The sequence below is a fragment of the Hylaeus anthracinus genome, unplaced genomic scaffold, assembly GCF_026225885.1.
Source record: "Hylaeus anthracinus isolate JK02 unplaced genomic scaffold, UHH_iyHylAnth1.0_haploid 11981, whole genome shotgun sequence".
In the NCBI taxonomy this organism is placed as follows: Eukaryota; Metazoa; Arthropoda; class Insecta; order Hymenoptera; family Colletidae; genus Hylaeus; species Hylaeus anthracinus.
In genome coordinates, this window is record NW_026534329.1 from 6703835 (window position 1) to 6716951 (window position 13117).

At 31.6% G+C, this 13117-nt stretch overlaps 1 protein-coding gene and 1 non-coding gene across 13 annotated transcripts; both read right to left on the reverse strand.

Moving 5' to 3' along the window:
- Positions 1–529: 529 nt before the first annotated feature.
- LOC128885632 (RNA-binding protein squid) lies at positions 530–12605 on the reverse strand. Of its 12 annotated transcripts, none has more exons than XM_054139761.1 (10): positions 12338–12604; positions 9026–9061; positions 8662–8702; positions 8337–8464; positions 7994–8140; positions 7781–7912; positions 7473–7695; positions 4593–4664; positions 2801–2916; positions 2525–2613 (listed from the first exon to the last, which is right to left on the reverse strand). In XM_054139761.1, exons 1-9 carry the CDS (start codon positions 12460–12462, stop codon positions 2849–2851), a joined length of 972 nt encoding a protein of 323 aa, XP_053995736.1. In that variant the 5' UTR covers positions 12463–12604; the 3' UTR covers positions 2525–2613; positions 2801–2848. The 12 variants fall into 12 exon arrangements, with proteins under 12 accessions (XP_053995731.1, XP_053995729.1, XP_053995730.1 ...); XM_054139758.1 differs by having other exon boundaries at positions 7431–7695; XM_054139756.1 differs by lacking the exon at positions 2801–2916 and having other exon boundaries at positions 530–2613.
- LOC128885804 (small nucleolar RNA snR61/Z1/Z11) lies at positions 8209–8280 on the reverse strand. The gene has a single exon (XR_008459664.1). It is a non-coding gene; the product is annotated as a small nucleolar RNA snR61/Z1/Z11 (small nucleolar RNA).
- Positions 12606–13117: the final 512 nt, after the last annotated feature.

Sequence of the window (13117 nt, forward strand, 5' to 3'; positions counted from 1 at the left end):
TAAAATATATTATTATGTTGAATGAGTACTAAAATCTATCGTATTTCATTGTGTCTAATGTATATGCGTTACTTTGCAATTATAATATATAACTTGAATTTATACCATAACCTACAAGAGAGATTTAGAACTCGATAAATACATTTATCACAGTTTAATCGTTTTTATTATGAAGTGATGCAGATATTCGTGATACTTTCATTTACGGAATTTGTGGATAAAACAAGTTCAGTCTTATATAATTATAGACACTCGAAAGTAGATACTTAACTATTGAAATTATAAAAAACATTCTTGTTAGTACATAAAATAAAATTACCCAACGATAAAGATGTACGTGTAGTATTGATTTCATTTTTCAGTTTAAATAAAAAATGGCAAACAGTTTTCTAGCATGTTTAATAATCACAAATTAAAAAATATTGTAGTTACTAAACTATGATAAAAGAAAATATTTTAATCCAGATTTCCTTCATTATTAAAAGTCAATCGAAATATGCATGGAAAAGAAAATGCAAGACAATCTATGTTCAATTAGAAGTCTAATTTCTCCATTTATTTCGATATTTTTTTAGGTTTACACGCATAACATAGTAAAGAAATAAAAATGACAAATTTTAAACATTAGGTTCATAATTTGCGCAATTATTATATGCACTGATTTTGTTCTCATGATACTTAAATTTAAATCCACAAGTATATTCCGTACTTGCAATAAAGATTACAAATTTAAAAAGTTGTTAACATTCATTATTAGAATATTGTTTTGGAATATGATTTTTAAGAATGTGAAACACAAACCTTTATATATAATACAAATTGAGCTCCAACGTTGTTTTTTTACGAATGAAGTTTTATAATTTGATGATTTCGTATTTTCTATTACAATTTATACAATTTTAGTCTATATTTAACCTATCCGCAAATTTTCTAATATATTTAAAAATATATTGTTAAAATGTTGAAGTATTAGATTATATCGAAACATAAGCTGTGTCTAGGATGTATAATTATTTTTGTTTCTTTAAAGGGATAGAATTGAATATATCACATGCAAAACTCGTTTTATATTTTTCTCTTGGCACAAATCACTAAATACGAAAATTGATTTTGTTTAATTAGTAACGTAATGTACAATTATTGCACTATAAAGTTCTGCAATACTGTATATACTAAACTGTAAAAAATTGTTGATTAAAAAGGATAAAGATTTAGAATTTTTTAATTTATGAAAATTGGAATTATATAAGTATAATTTATCTAATTTTCTAAAATAGTTTCTTTATGTTAAAATTTGATATATTACTAATATTTCCATTGTGAAATTAAAAGCAACACTTTCTTCTCTAATTTTTTTAATGTAATACTTTTGTGACATGGAACAGTTTTGAATTTGAGAAAAATACAATATTTCCTTTTACTTTAAAAACCTTATTACGATGTTCTTTTCCTAGAATGAAATTGTCGATATATAAATATAATGTACATGTGTTATCCTTGAGTGTAGAGTAAAAACTGAAATACCTAGCTCGATGCACGTACTGTAGTAGAATCAGCAAAATATTGTTTGCAATACAAATTCACTAAACCTCCGTGTCAGTCTTATTTAAATCTAGTATATCGACGTTCATCACTATATTTTAAAGAAGTATTGTGTATATATCATTTTAAAAAAAAATTAAATTATTAGGATCGGTTAACACAAATACAAACATACGCGAGATATATTATGTACACAACATGAATTTATTTTATCCTATTTTTCTTACCAATAAGGAAGCAATAATCTTTTTACTTCATTTCATACCTCCCACAATTATTATAAACAACTCGGTACTTCTCGTTTTTGTCTTAACGTAGCCGTGTAAAAAGTACATTGCCTGCTTACTCTTCTATAGTGGGTTTCATCTTATTAAGTTTAGTTTTATAGACAAATAAAAATAATCTTATTGTTAAAAATAGGGACGAAGTTGTTCTTCAACAGTCCCAAGCGGTGAATAAGAAAACTTGATTCTTCCTAATATCTGTATTTAAATTATTTTCCATCATCTTTTGCTTTCCTATTTGCACAAATATGTTATTACGTTACAATAGTTCATCATAAGGCATGTAACGTCGATTTAGTCATCCATACGTTTGTAATTACTACCATTGTACTGCATTAATAGTGTTTACGTACAACGTCAATGTGTTTACAAACGCACTACGATACGACAGTGCCTTACGCTGAATGGCGTAACGTACGATTAGTAAAAAAAATTAATGATAAATAAGATGAAATGCGAGACCAATGAGACATATGAAGTATTTTTCATACTGTACAAAAAGGGTTAACGAGAGATGGAAGAAAGCATCGTGTACCTATATGTATATATATATATACATATATAATATATATATGTATATATGTTTTGCTTTTGTTGTTTTCGGTAATACAAATGTATTGCTAAACGCAAAATGTGAAAAGCGATTACAGTTTTTGTCGTGACTCCTGATGATTCATTTTATTATTTTGCGGCAGTAATCTGCGTTGTTGAAATTCTTGTTGAAAGAGGCGTGGTTTAATGGAATGATGATTTAACGAGTTATGAGATTTGTTGTAGGTCAGGAAACCTGTAAAGAAAATAAATAATTAAAATATTTTAGTATGTATTAATTGCATTGCATGTTCTACATGTGTAAATTATATATGTAAACACATAAAACAATAACGTATGTTCAATGTAAATGATATTGGAAAAGGAAGAAAAAGGTTGTTGATATTGAAGTTATAGATGTCAGGAAAGTTATGATGACTCACCAGCGGTTACAATGCGAATTGCATTGCGGTCGCAATGAATGATTTCCATTAATAGGGTTGGTGCCTTTGGTTCTGACGACCACCTCCCCTCTGCTTTCCGCCGTAGCCTGAGCCTCCTGAAACAATACCCATGACGTACGTTAGTCCAGCAACTTCGTTATCCCCCTCTCCTTCCCACCGTATTTATTGAAAATTAGAAAAGACCATAAAAAGGTCGATTTATGGAAATTAACGCACGCACACTTCTATCAATAACAGAATAAAGTATGAAATAATATGAAAATACAGACTAACGTAATGGATATAAAACTACGAAGAATCTACATAGAGGCTACAGGCTAAGGTAGTAAGCTGCAGGCTGCGTTCTGATTCATACTCTCCTTTTCTCCTTATACATTTCTGGAATCTTGATATGCTGGAATACTAAGAGATTGTTGTATCGAATACATGTTTAAGAAACCTTTCGAATTACTTAAACAATCTAGAATAACCTTAAATAAGTCTTTATTTTAATCTTAGACTAATATTTTTTTTACACGCTGTAGTATCAGCATGATTTTTATATACTACTAATAAGAATAATTTTAATTATTTCTACAAAATAACCAGAAATGTTTAAGGTTAAGGATGTGTAAGTGAAACAAAGATGAGATGGATTTAGCAGTGTTTATATGAAATATAATTTAATTTTAGTGAAAAATTGTCATATTTGATTACCTATCAAATAATGCGTACCACTGTGCACAGATGAAAAACTGACAAACTTACCATGCAAAAGAAATAATGATATTTTAATTCATTCTTGCAAATTATTAATAATTAATTAGAGACACCAACAAAACAAACATTAGTTTTACGACATTTTCCATAATTATGATGAAAATAGCTATAATAAACATAACAATGAACATTAATAGAGTAACAATTATTACACATAAAAATGATAAAAATTAAGGAAATGAAAATTTTTCTTTAACCAAACATTATAATCGTATCGTATTTTCTTGTATATTATGAAGCGTTTCTCGAATAATTTTGTATTTCACTTGAAACAAAAATATGTATCCTGAATACTAACTTCTATGAAACGAATTGTAAATAAAGATAAATATGATTTTTAATCATTCGTAATTTACTTATTAAAATTACGAACTTGTACTTAATTGCTCATTAAAGTTGAAGTATTACTTATCATTAAGAATATGTAAAACTTCCACTTTAAAGTGTCGGTAAGTAGCTTATTAATTATAAAAATTTGTAATCTGAGTAAGAAAAAAGTATAATACTAATGAACTGTGCAAAAAAGCATACTTTTCTTATATGTATTTTTTTTAAATGTGTAATATGCATGCTACAAATAGAATTTTTATGTATCATTTGGTTAAAGAAAATAAAGAAATAAGTATTGATGTACAAAATGTGCAGGACACCATCTAGAAAAACAGGCGAAACAGATGTTAACGTCTGCGTAACAATAGAATAAAAATAAATATTTCTATGCACTCAGTAATGCGCATCAATTAACGTGTTAAAAATCCATATTATCCTTAACAGTATCGTAAGTATGAAAGTAGTAAAATATAAGTTTCATATGCTCACACGTACATGTACACACATACTTAGAGAAAATAAAGGGAAATGATGACGGAGGACAAAGGCAAACAAGACGGGAAATAAAGTAATGGCTGACAAAGAATAATTGATGAAATGAATGACTTTAGAAATCGGACATATGCTAACAAAGTGGGACGGACGGGAAAATACAAAATAGAAAAGGAACGCTAATGCGTACCTTTACCGCGTGCACCACCGCGCCCACCACTGTAGCCACCATCGTAACTACCACCGCCATAGCCATAGCCGTCTGCGTTTCATGGAACACACGGTACAAGAGACAGTGGGGTCAGTATTAACAAGTACCGGTAACTGTACTTTAATTTCTATGATAAAATATTACTATGATAATACCAATTATCGCAGGTGCGTAAACTCGCGTTAGTTATGTCTACGTAAAGAAAAATCTTGTCAACTTTAAACTTTATAAGTAAACACTTATTGAAAATATACAATAAAAATGTAATATTAAATCTTTATAGTACACAATATAATTAATCTCACAAAAATGTGACAAGATAATCTTGTCTTCCAAAGGGTTTATTGTTTGCACATTTAATATGATGTAACATATAACATAAGTGCAGAGGCTGTGCATACATTTTTTTTAAATTTGACATCGGAATATGCTATTTGAACAAATTACTCATTGAAATGTTTACAAGAAATGGCATGCACTTAAGATTTTATCGTTATGGCGAACAACTTCAATGTAATGATTATAATAATTCGCCAAAGTCCCAGGGAAAGGAATTGTGTGCAGGGTCGAACACGTAAATGTATGAACAAATGTAGCAATTGCAATTTACTATTACGTTATTCAAAATAAAACACTGATATCTCTACGCGGTGCGTGTACCATGAAATAATTTTATGGTAAATATGCCATAGTCTGAAACATTTTGTAGCTCTAGGTTGATTCGTTCTAAATGACTTTGTTTGCTCTTATGAATAAAGTAAAAATCATGCTGAACACAACGAAAAGCAATTAACGAAACAAAACAGATTGAACACAATTATTGCAGTGTTGATAATTTATTATTGTTAAAGGAGTGTGTTAAATTTGTATGAATGAGGTGGTTACGAAAAATTTGGTAATATGTAAAAACATGCAATCAGGATAAGTGATGGCAGGACCAGAAAGCAAGGATTGAAGGTTCAATATACCATTTCATACGACATATCGTCCTGTGTAGTTTTGCTTTAATGTCTTCTACACATCATAAATTCACATATAATTATGTTACAGTGACTGCGTGCATTTGAAGTCAGCGAGTCTGCAGAATTTACAGTAAGAACCGAAACTGAATTAATTTATTCCACGGATTCACTGACATCAATCAGTGAACGTATGAAATATTAATACTTTTATGTGTCGAGAAACTCTATTTGTAGCGTGCATTTAATAAATGATGAAGACCGTTCAAAAATGTTACTTTGTTAAAAGAGAAGGTTGTTTAAGTAGTTTGTCGCGTTAGAATTTGTATCTTTGTAAATATAATCTGAGTCCCGAAGAAAACTGAATGAAGTTCATTTTCTTCACACATTCACTGTTACATATTATATGATATTCTGCTTTTTTGAATTTCTTGTTAATGTTATATTCATTCGCATGTATGTGTGTATATATATGTATATATAAGTTAAATATTCATAAGGCATCAAAGAATATAACTTAGCAAATTGCTATAATAAATAGGTAGTTAGTCACAGCTCAAAAACAGCCAACCCTCTGGAAGTAGGGATTTACTCTTCGGATTATGTTCAACCTTTATTACGATTTCAAAAGTATTCTATTCTAGTAGAAAAATCGTGTAATTAGTATATATTTGTGCAAACATAATCCGAATGTAGTTTCTACGTATTTGAGCTGCTGGTTTACTTTGTTGAAATAATTTCAACATTCAATAATATTTAACTTGAATTTGAAAATATTAAGATTTGCAAAACATTCTGAACTACAATTATAGAGACTAATGCGTTATTGGTTTGAAATGAATTTAATCGAAAACATGGATAGTTTGAAAAATGAGAAATACCGCTGATCCGCCTGCAAACCAGCGCTCACCCTGCAGCGTCAGTTATAATTAATATCACACATCTTTTATCATTTTGTATGATACATACAAACAATACCAATTTTAGTCATTCCATCAACGTAGTACCAAGTAATTAGTACTATATAGAGGCAGACGATTTGGATTTATGTAATAGGAGTTAAAATTATACGTTAAGACCAGTTTTACTCAAAGCAAACCATTAGGGACGCAGGTAACAGGAACCTTGAGTCAGATAATTTTAGAAATTTTTCACTCGAGTTTCTTGCCACACATATATACATGCTTTAGATACTTGACACTTGTTATAGGATGAATTTTATCCAATCGGATACTGTATTTTAAAATATTCGCGTTCTCCAAACCAAAAAGTTCTGTATCGTAATTCATTTTTTGTTATGAACCGTATTTCTATTTTGTGTGGTATCTGTAAAAGAAAGAATTGCCGTGGTATAATATCAAATTAATTGCCTCAAAAATTAGACCGATTTGTACTTTTTTGTTCAGGTTTCTTAATCATTCGAATGTCATAACTAAATAATATTCAAAGCGAGCAAATGAACTCAAAGTCTAATATCAGATACTTTATCCGATTAAATAAAATACGTTTCAAACCGATTTTATACAATGGATACCAAGGATACTTGGAGATATATGTGACAAAATGTCCGATATTTGACCAAAGGCACTCGTAATTTCGAAGTCCTGCATAACTCCCTAAATTACAGCATTAAAAATGAATGAAATATATAGAGGAAGACTAGACAGGCTGAACATAAAAGATATAACTTATAATAATTTTAGAGTTATGATATCGTCTGCCGAATACACTGGGACGGTAGTAGCAGATAATCTTCTGCTATTGATTATTATGAAAAAGGAAAAAACCAAATTCTTCGAAATGATCCTACACAGCGATAAGCGCGTGTAAGTTCTTTAATAATAATCAATAAAATTACCGTATCCACTGTAGTCGTAACCACCATAGCCGCCGTACCCACCGCCGTAATAATCGTAGCCTCCTCCGTAGCCATCATATCCACCGCCGTAGCCTTGACCGTAACCGCCACCGTAACCGCCTCCGTAGCCACCTTGACCCCATCCACCTTGACCGCCAAATCCACGTCCTCTGCCACCTCTTCCGCCGCGACCACCTCGTCCTCCAGCACCGCCGCGCATCCCTCCCATACCGTCTGGCTTCGGTGTTGCTTTTTTCACGTCGACCTATGTAGAATATTTAATCGTTTAAATACAATGTCAATCATTTTTCACAATATTTGTTTTCTTCGCCAATTGTTGTTGAACGTACCTCTTTACCATTGATTGTTTGTTTAGGAGTTTTCAGTAATTCATTGACTACTTGTTCAGATTCGAAGGTAATGAAGCAGAACCCTTTCCGTTGGTTCTTTGTTTTATCGAATGGCATCTCTACCTCGACAATCTAAAATAAAGATATGATTTCACTCCACCGTCTACAGGAAAGAGATACAAATTTATTTAGTTATTTGGTAATACAACTTACAGTGCCAAACTGCGAGAAGAAATTCTTAATATCATCATCAGACAATTCTGTTGAAAGGCCACCAACGAAAATTTTACCGTGTCTAGCTTTCGCTTTTTTAGGATCAACTTTTTTGTTATTGATTACATGGTCACCAGCAGCCATAATCTGGAATTAAACATGACGTTTAGTAACTTTGTGAAAAGTTGCGCCTTCATCATTTATTTTATAAAGTAAACTCAGCAAATGGAATGTCTTCAAAAAAACTCAGTAGCAGAACTGACATTTAAGAATTATCATCATATTAATACGATAAATACGTATTCAATATATTTAAATTCTAATTTAAACTGTACTACGTTACCTTGTCTAGGGATTCGGCTTTTGCAAAAACAATGAATGCAAACCCTCGTGATCGTCCCGTATTAGGATCAGTCTTCACATTAATGCTCTCTATATCTCCGTACGTGCCAAAGTGATCGCGTAATTCCTCTGAAAATTAATAGGTTTATTTAAAAACAATAAAATTAGATATCTCTATTATACTTGATTTCGTTATAATAATAAACTCAGTTTATATAAGTCAATAATCTCATATGACAAAGTCATCTGAAGGTGTCCTAAGAGAAGCATCATTGTTTATAAATAAAAATAAAATTAAAAAAAACAAAACAAGGAGAAATACTCACTATCTGTGGTTTCCCAGCTTAAGCCACCAACAAACAATTTTCTGTAAAAAGCAAAAATAAAACAATTGTTGAATGAAACCAAATTGCAGGGACTATAGAATCAATCTTTTTAAAATGCAATATTCTATTTGTTACGATAAGATTTTTGTTATTGGTACATGTTTGAGAGTTTTACAATTATGTAATACATTCGTAAAATCTATCGTACGTTAACATTCGTCCTTTAAAATTATAATTTAATATTATTTATACGCTATAGTTTCGATATGACGAGTACACAATTTACTTATTTTTCTTTTTAAATACTCACTGACATGCATGGACTCAAAAAACAAAACTAAAAGATAATAAAAATTGAATGTACCTATCATTCAACGAATCCTGGTTACCTCCGCTTGACCTGCAAAGCAATGTTATGAATTTTATTACAATGACCTTTGAAATTAATGTTATTAAAAAGGACTAAGGTTGAAGCAAAAATTTAATGTCTGTTATAAATAATTTCCATTTATATTTGAAAAAAGGAGTTTGACTTGACCCCTGGAAAAATTAGAATAGAGTTAAAATATTAAAATTTAATATCAATATACAAGAAATGTAATAGACCGGTAGTATATCATTTGGAAAAGGGGCACTGGATAAATTTTTAAAGACATTTTGGTAAGGAATTTTATTTAATAGGTGAAATATGTAATTTATTAGAAACTTCTTATGAATATAAATATAGTTATATACTCATGTACAAATGTATTCTATAGTTAAGTGACCTACATTAATGTCTACTTTAAAATTTGGAAGAATATCTTTGCGAGAGTAAAATTATCTTAATTTGGTAGTAACGATATTAAGAGAAACATGATAATACCATTCCTAGAATAAATGAACTCACTGATACAAGGTTATCATACAAAAGATACGTGGTTCGTCCTAAATAAGAAACCTAGGATTATGAGACACAACCATGAGAAGACTGCTTTGCACACCACATAGACCTTGATTTGAACTTCAGATAAATGTGCTTGTCAACAAAAATTAAAAGAAAAAACTTGCAAAACGTATATGTAAAAATTAATGCAATGAGAGAGCAAAGTACTTTTCATGACGTTCATGTGAACCCGAACAATAGTTACAACTCCAGTTGACATACAGCTGCTCCTAAAGGAAATAAGATTTAACTTTTCCAAGTTGAACTCTGACTGCTGATTGGCCCAAAGAATTGGCATATGGTAGATAGACTGCAACTCTATTAAAAAGCTAAAAAAATTGTTTCCACATTACAAGTTAATGATGGTCACTTCTTGATACTTTTTAATATCTATATGCACACAATATTGGACGTTTATTTATATTTATGTATATATACGTATATATATGTTATATGTATTTCTCTTTCTCTCTCTCTTTGTTTAGTCATCAGCAAAATATTATTATGTTTCAAGTCCTGATATACTTTTCAGCCTTTTCATATACAAATACAACGAGCTGCAATATTTTTCACTTTTCTGGCAGTATGATGATAGTTGTCTTTACTTAGATTGATCTTTTCATATATCATCTAGGGCTGGTGATAAATACCGTAGGCACCAGTCACTCGCCGGTAATCAGTTGTTGGTCGGGTCACGGTTAGCCGGTTGCGAGCCGCCCGCCATAATCGCACTGGGTCGTTTGCCACCTGCAGACCAAGCCACATAAACTGGGTTAATGGCATTCCGACCTATTGGAGTTTTTCGCATTGGCCCTAGTGACTCTGTGCTTTGATCACGCCCAAACAGCTTTGACATCGGATCAGAAATTACTCTACGCGTGACCCAGCAGGCAAGTGTGTGTCTGTGCGAGACTTATTGATCTGACGTAATTGACTCGATTTCCAGTGCTTGTGTTGTGACGAAACATGACGGACTTGAACTTGACGTAGACTTCTCGCAATAAGTCAGACTCGGAAGACAATCATAAGGCTTCACGTTTCAGTTCACAGATCCCAGGTAAGCGTACATATTGTCAATCGTAAACAATTGACTAACCAGAATTCTGCTGCAATGTATCAATGAGGAAGACTCGGCTGGCCAAAAATGCATTTCAAAGTTTACGCTCTATAAAAATATTACAATTATTATTTGCGCAACGTGTACAAATTTTATCATTGATGAAATCACAACTTCTTTTTATGAATTACAAAACTAGAATAGAATTAACTAGGTAGGAGAGCAGAAATAAGGAGTTTACACAAAATTTTAAACAGATAAACTTATACCTCGCAACAACAGCACATATAAAGTTATAATTAATACTTATTCTTATATGTATACAAGTATCTTATCTTAATTTTGCAAAAAAACAACATGCAACATTTATTTTTATTTCTCTCGTATATTAAGTTCTCATTCTGAATAGTAGAATGCCAGCCGTTTGTTATTTGCTTTTGTTACTTTATGCATAGAAATCACGTCCCTTATCGCGCACATTGATTATTCCATAATGGGTAAGAAGAAGCATACCTCCAAATTCTCATTGCAGCTTATACAAAATAACCACAATAATTTTCACATTTAGTATTTATCATAATACTTTTTTTTCACAACAGCACAAATATAAATAAAAGATATATAATGCGTTTTCATGAAATTTGAACATTACATCTTCTTTCCCAATATCGTTTTAAATAATTCTACTAGTTACAATCTAAAAATAGCTTACCCATATATTTGCAAAAACATACCCCAAACTATGCAAGAGTTTGTGACAATCCAAATCTGTAGGGATACGAGGAAAGAAGTCAAATTCCTTTGGTATAGAACCCAAAATGCTGTGATAATGAAAAGAGAATAAAAACGAATGCAGTGCGATATTACAAAATATTTACATAGACCGTGTTCCGTACATCAACATCGACATCAGACTAAACTCGTCGGTGGGCAAATCGTCCAGCTTGCGATCTCGTTACGCTGAAAAAGGGGAAAGGCAAGGTGCTGTGCCACCAGCCACCAAGAATTCTTACAATCTATGAATACTTCTAGTAAATATCACGGCGTTACAAAATAATAAACATTGCGCATTACCCTCCCTGAATAATCTATATATTCATTATATTTACGTAAAATATTATTTAATAAATATTCTGATTTATCGCATGTACGCGTGAATTTGTGCGTGGAAAAATTCGAGGACGTGATACGATGTAAAATCGTAACAAAAGATGAAATACGAGCCCAAGCAAAGTACCGCGTCGAACCATTTATACAGAATATCTTTAGTCGTCAAAATTCATCGTTTCATTTTTACTGCTTTTACACCAATGCGTGGGCGCGCCCTTTCTCAACTTGCGGCCGGCATTCCTACTTGCTTGATCGACTCACTTCTTTTTACTATCGTTCATAGTTTGCTCTAAAAAATATTAATATCTAGGGATTTTCCATACTGCAGCAGTTGAAAATAAGTTAATTGTAATACTCGAAATACTTGTTTTATCATCGATGGAGATGGATTACAATTTTGGGAACCTCGCACATCCGCCATTTTGTCATTCGCGATAATCATATCGCACAAAGCATTTCTCGTACGTAAGCTCTTATTGTGAATTCACGCGCGTTTCAATTATCAATCAAATCGAAAATCGATATTTTCGTAAAATAACGGTTGATTTAAGTAGAGAATTTAGATTTAAGATGGAAAAGGTTACCTGTCCTCCTGCGATTCTTGGCCATTTTCTGCGGCGTCCCCGCCGCCGTTCTCAGCTTCGCCGTTCTGCTCGAAGTTTTGATCGGCGATATCTTCGCTGAAGTCCTTGTTCTCCTGATCGGCCATTATTTATTATACTTTTTTGTTTTTATTAAAGAAAACACAAAACACAATTAGAAATCGTGCTTTTAGGAATATTAAAATACACTGCACGAGCTAACAACACTCTCACGTCCGTACTGTTCGGCCGCCGAATGGAGAAGGGAGAGGTACGACTTGCGCTCAGTTTGACTCAGTAGATTCCGCGCAAAGCATCACGGAATCTCTTTACCTCCCCCTAATGTCGCCGAGCCAATCAGATTTCACCACTCAGTAACGTATCTTTAAAACCTAATGACGGCTCCTGTGACAACAATTTACATTGTCAACAAATATTTATATTTACAGTATACTTTATGCGTTACACATAAAACCATACTATTCTCAAATCATTTCTTATATTATTACTCTCTACTATCTAATTTGCCGAATAAATACAATATAAAATAAAATTTAAAAAAAAAGTCGAATTTTTAGCTGCACAATTTCGTCGATTGATTAATTTTATCGATATTATCCCAAACATCTGTCTAATTATTGTTATATTTATTTTGATTGGGAGCCTACATTTGTGCAGTTTCTTACTGCGGAGTAACTATAATTGTAGACCTGAAACCACACAGAATATTTTATGTGTACGCAATAGGCGAAGTTCCAAAGTTTCAACGCATTGGTACGTCCC

Coding starts and splice junctions, on each gene's coding strand:
- LOC128885632 (XM_054139754.1), bottom strand. CDS start 12,462: ATGGCCGATCAGGAGAACAAGGACTTCAGCGAAGATATCGCCGATCAA. Junction 9,062..12,337: donor CAAGAATCGCAGGAGGACAG/GTAACCTTTTCC, acceptor ATTGCTTTGCAG/GTCAAGCGGAGGTAACCAGG. Junction 8,141..8,336: donor AAGCCGAATCCCTAGACAAG/GTAACGTAGTAC, acceptor GTTTAATTCCAG/ATTATGGCTGCTGGTGACCA.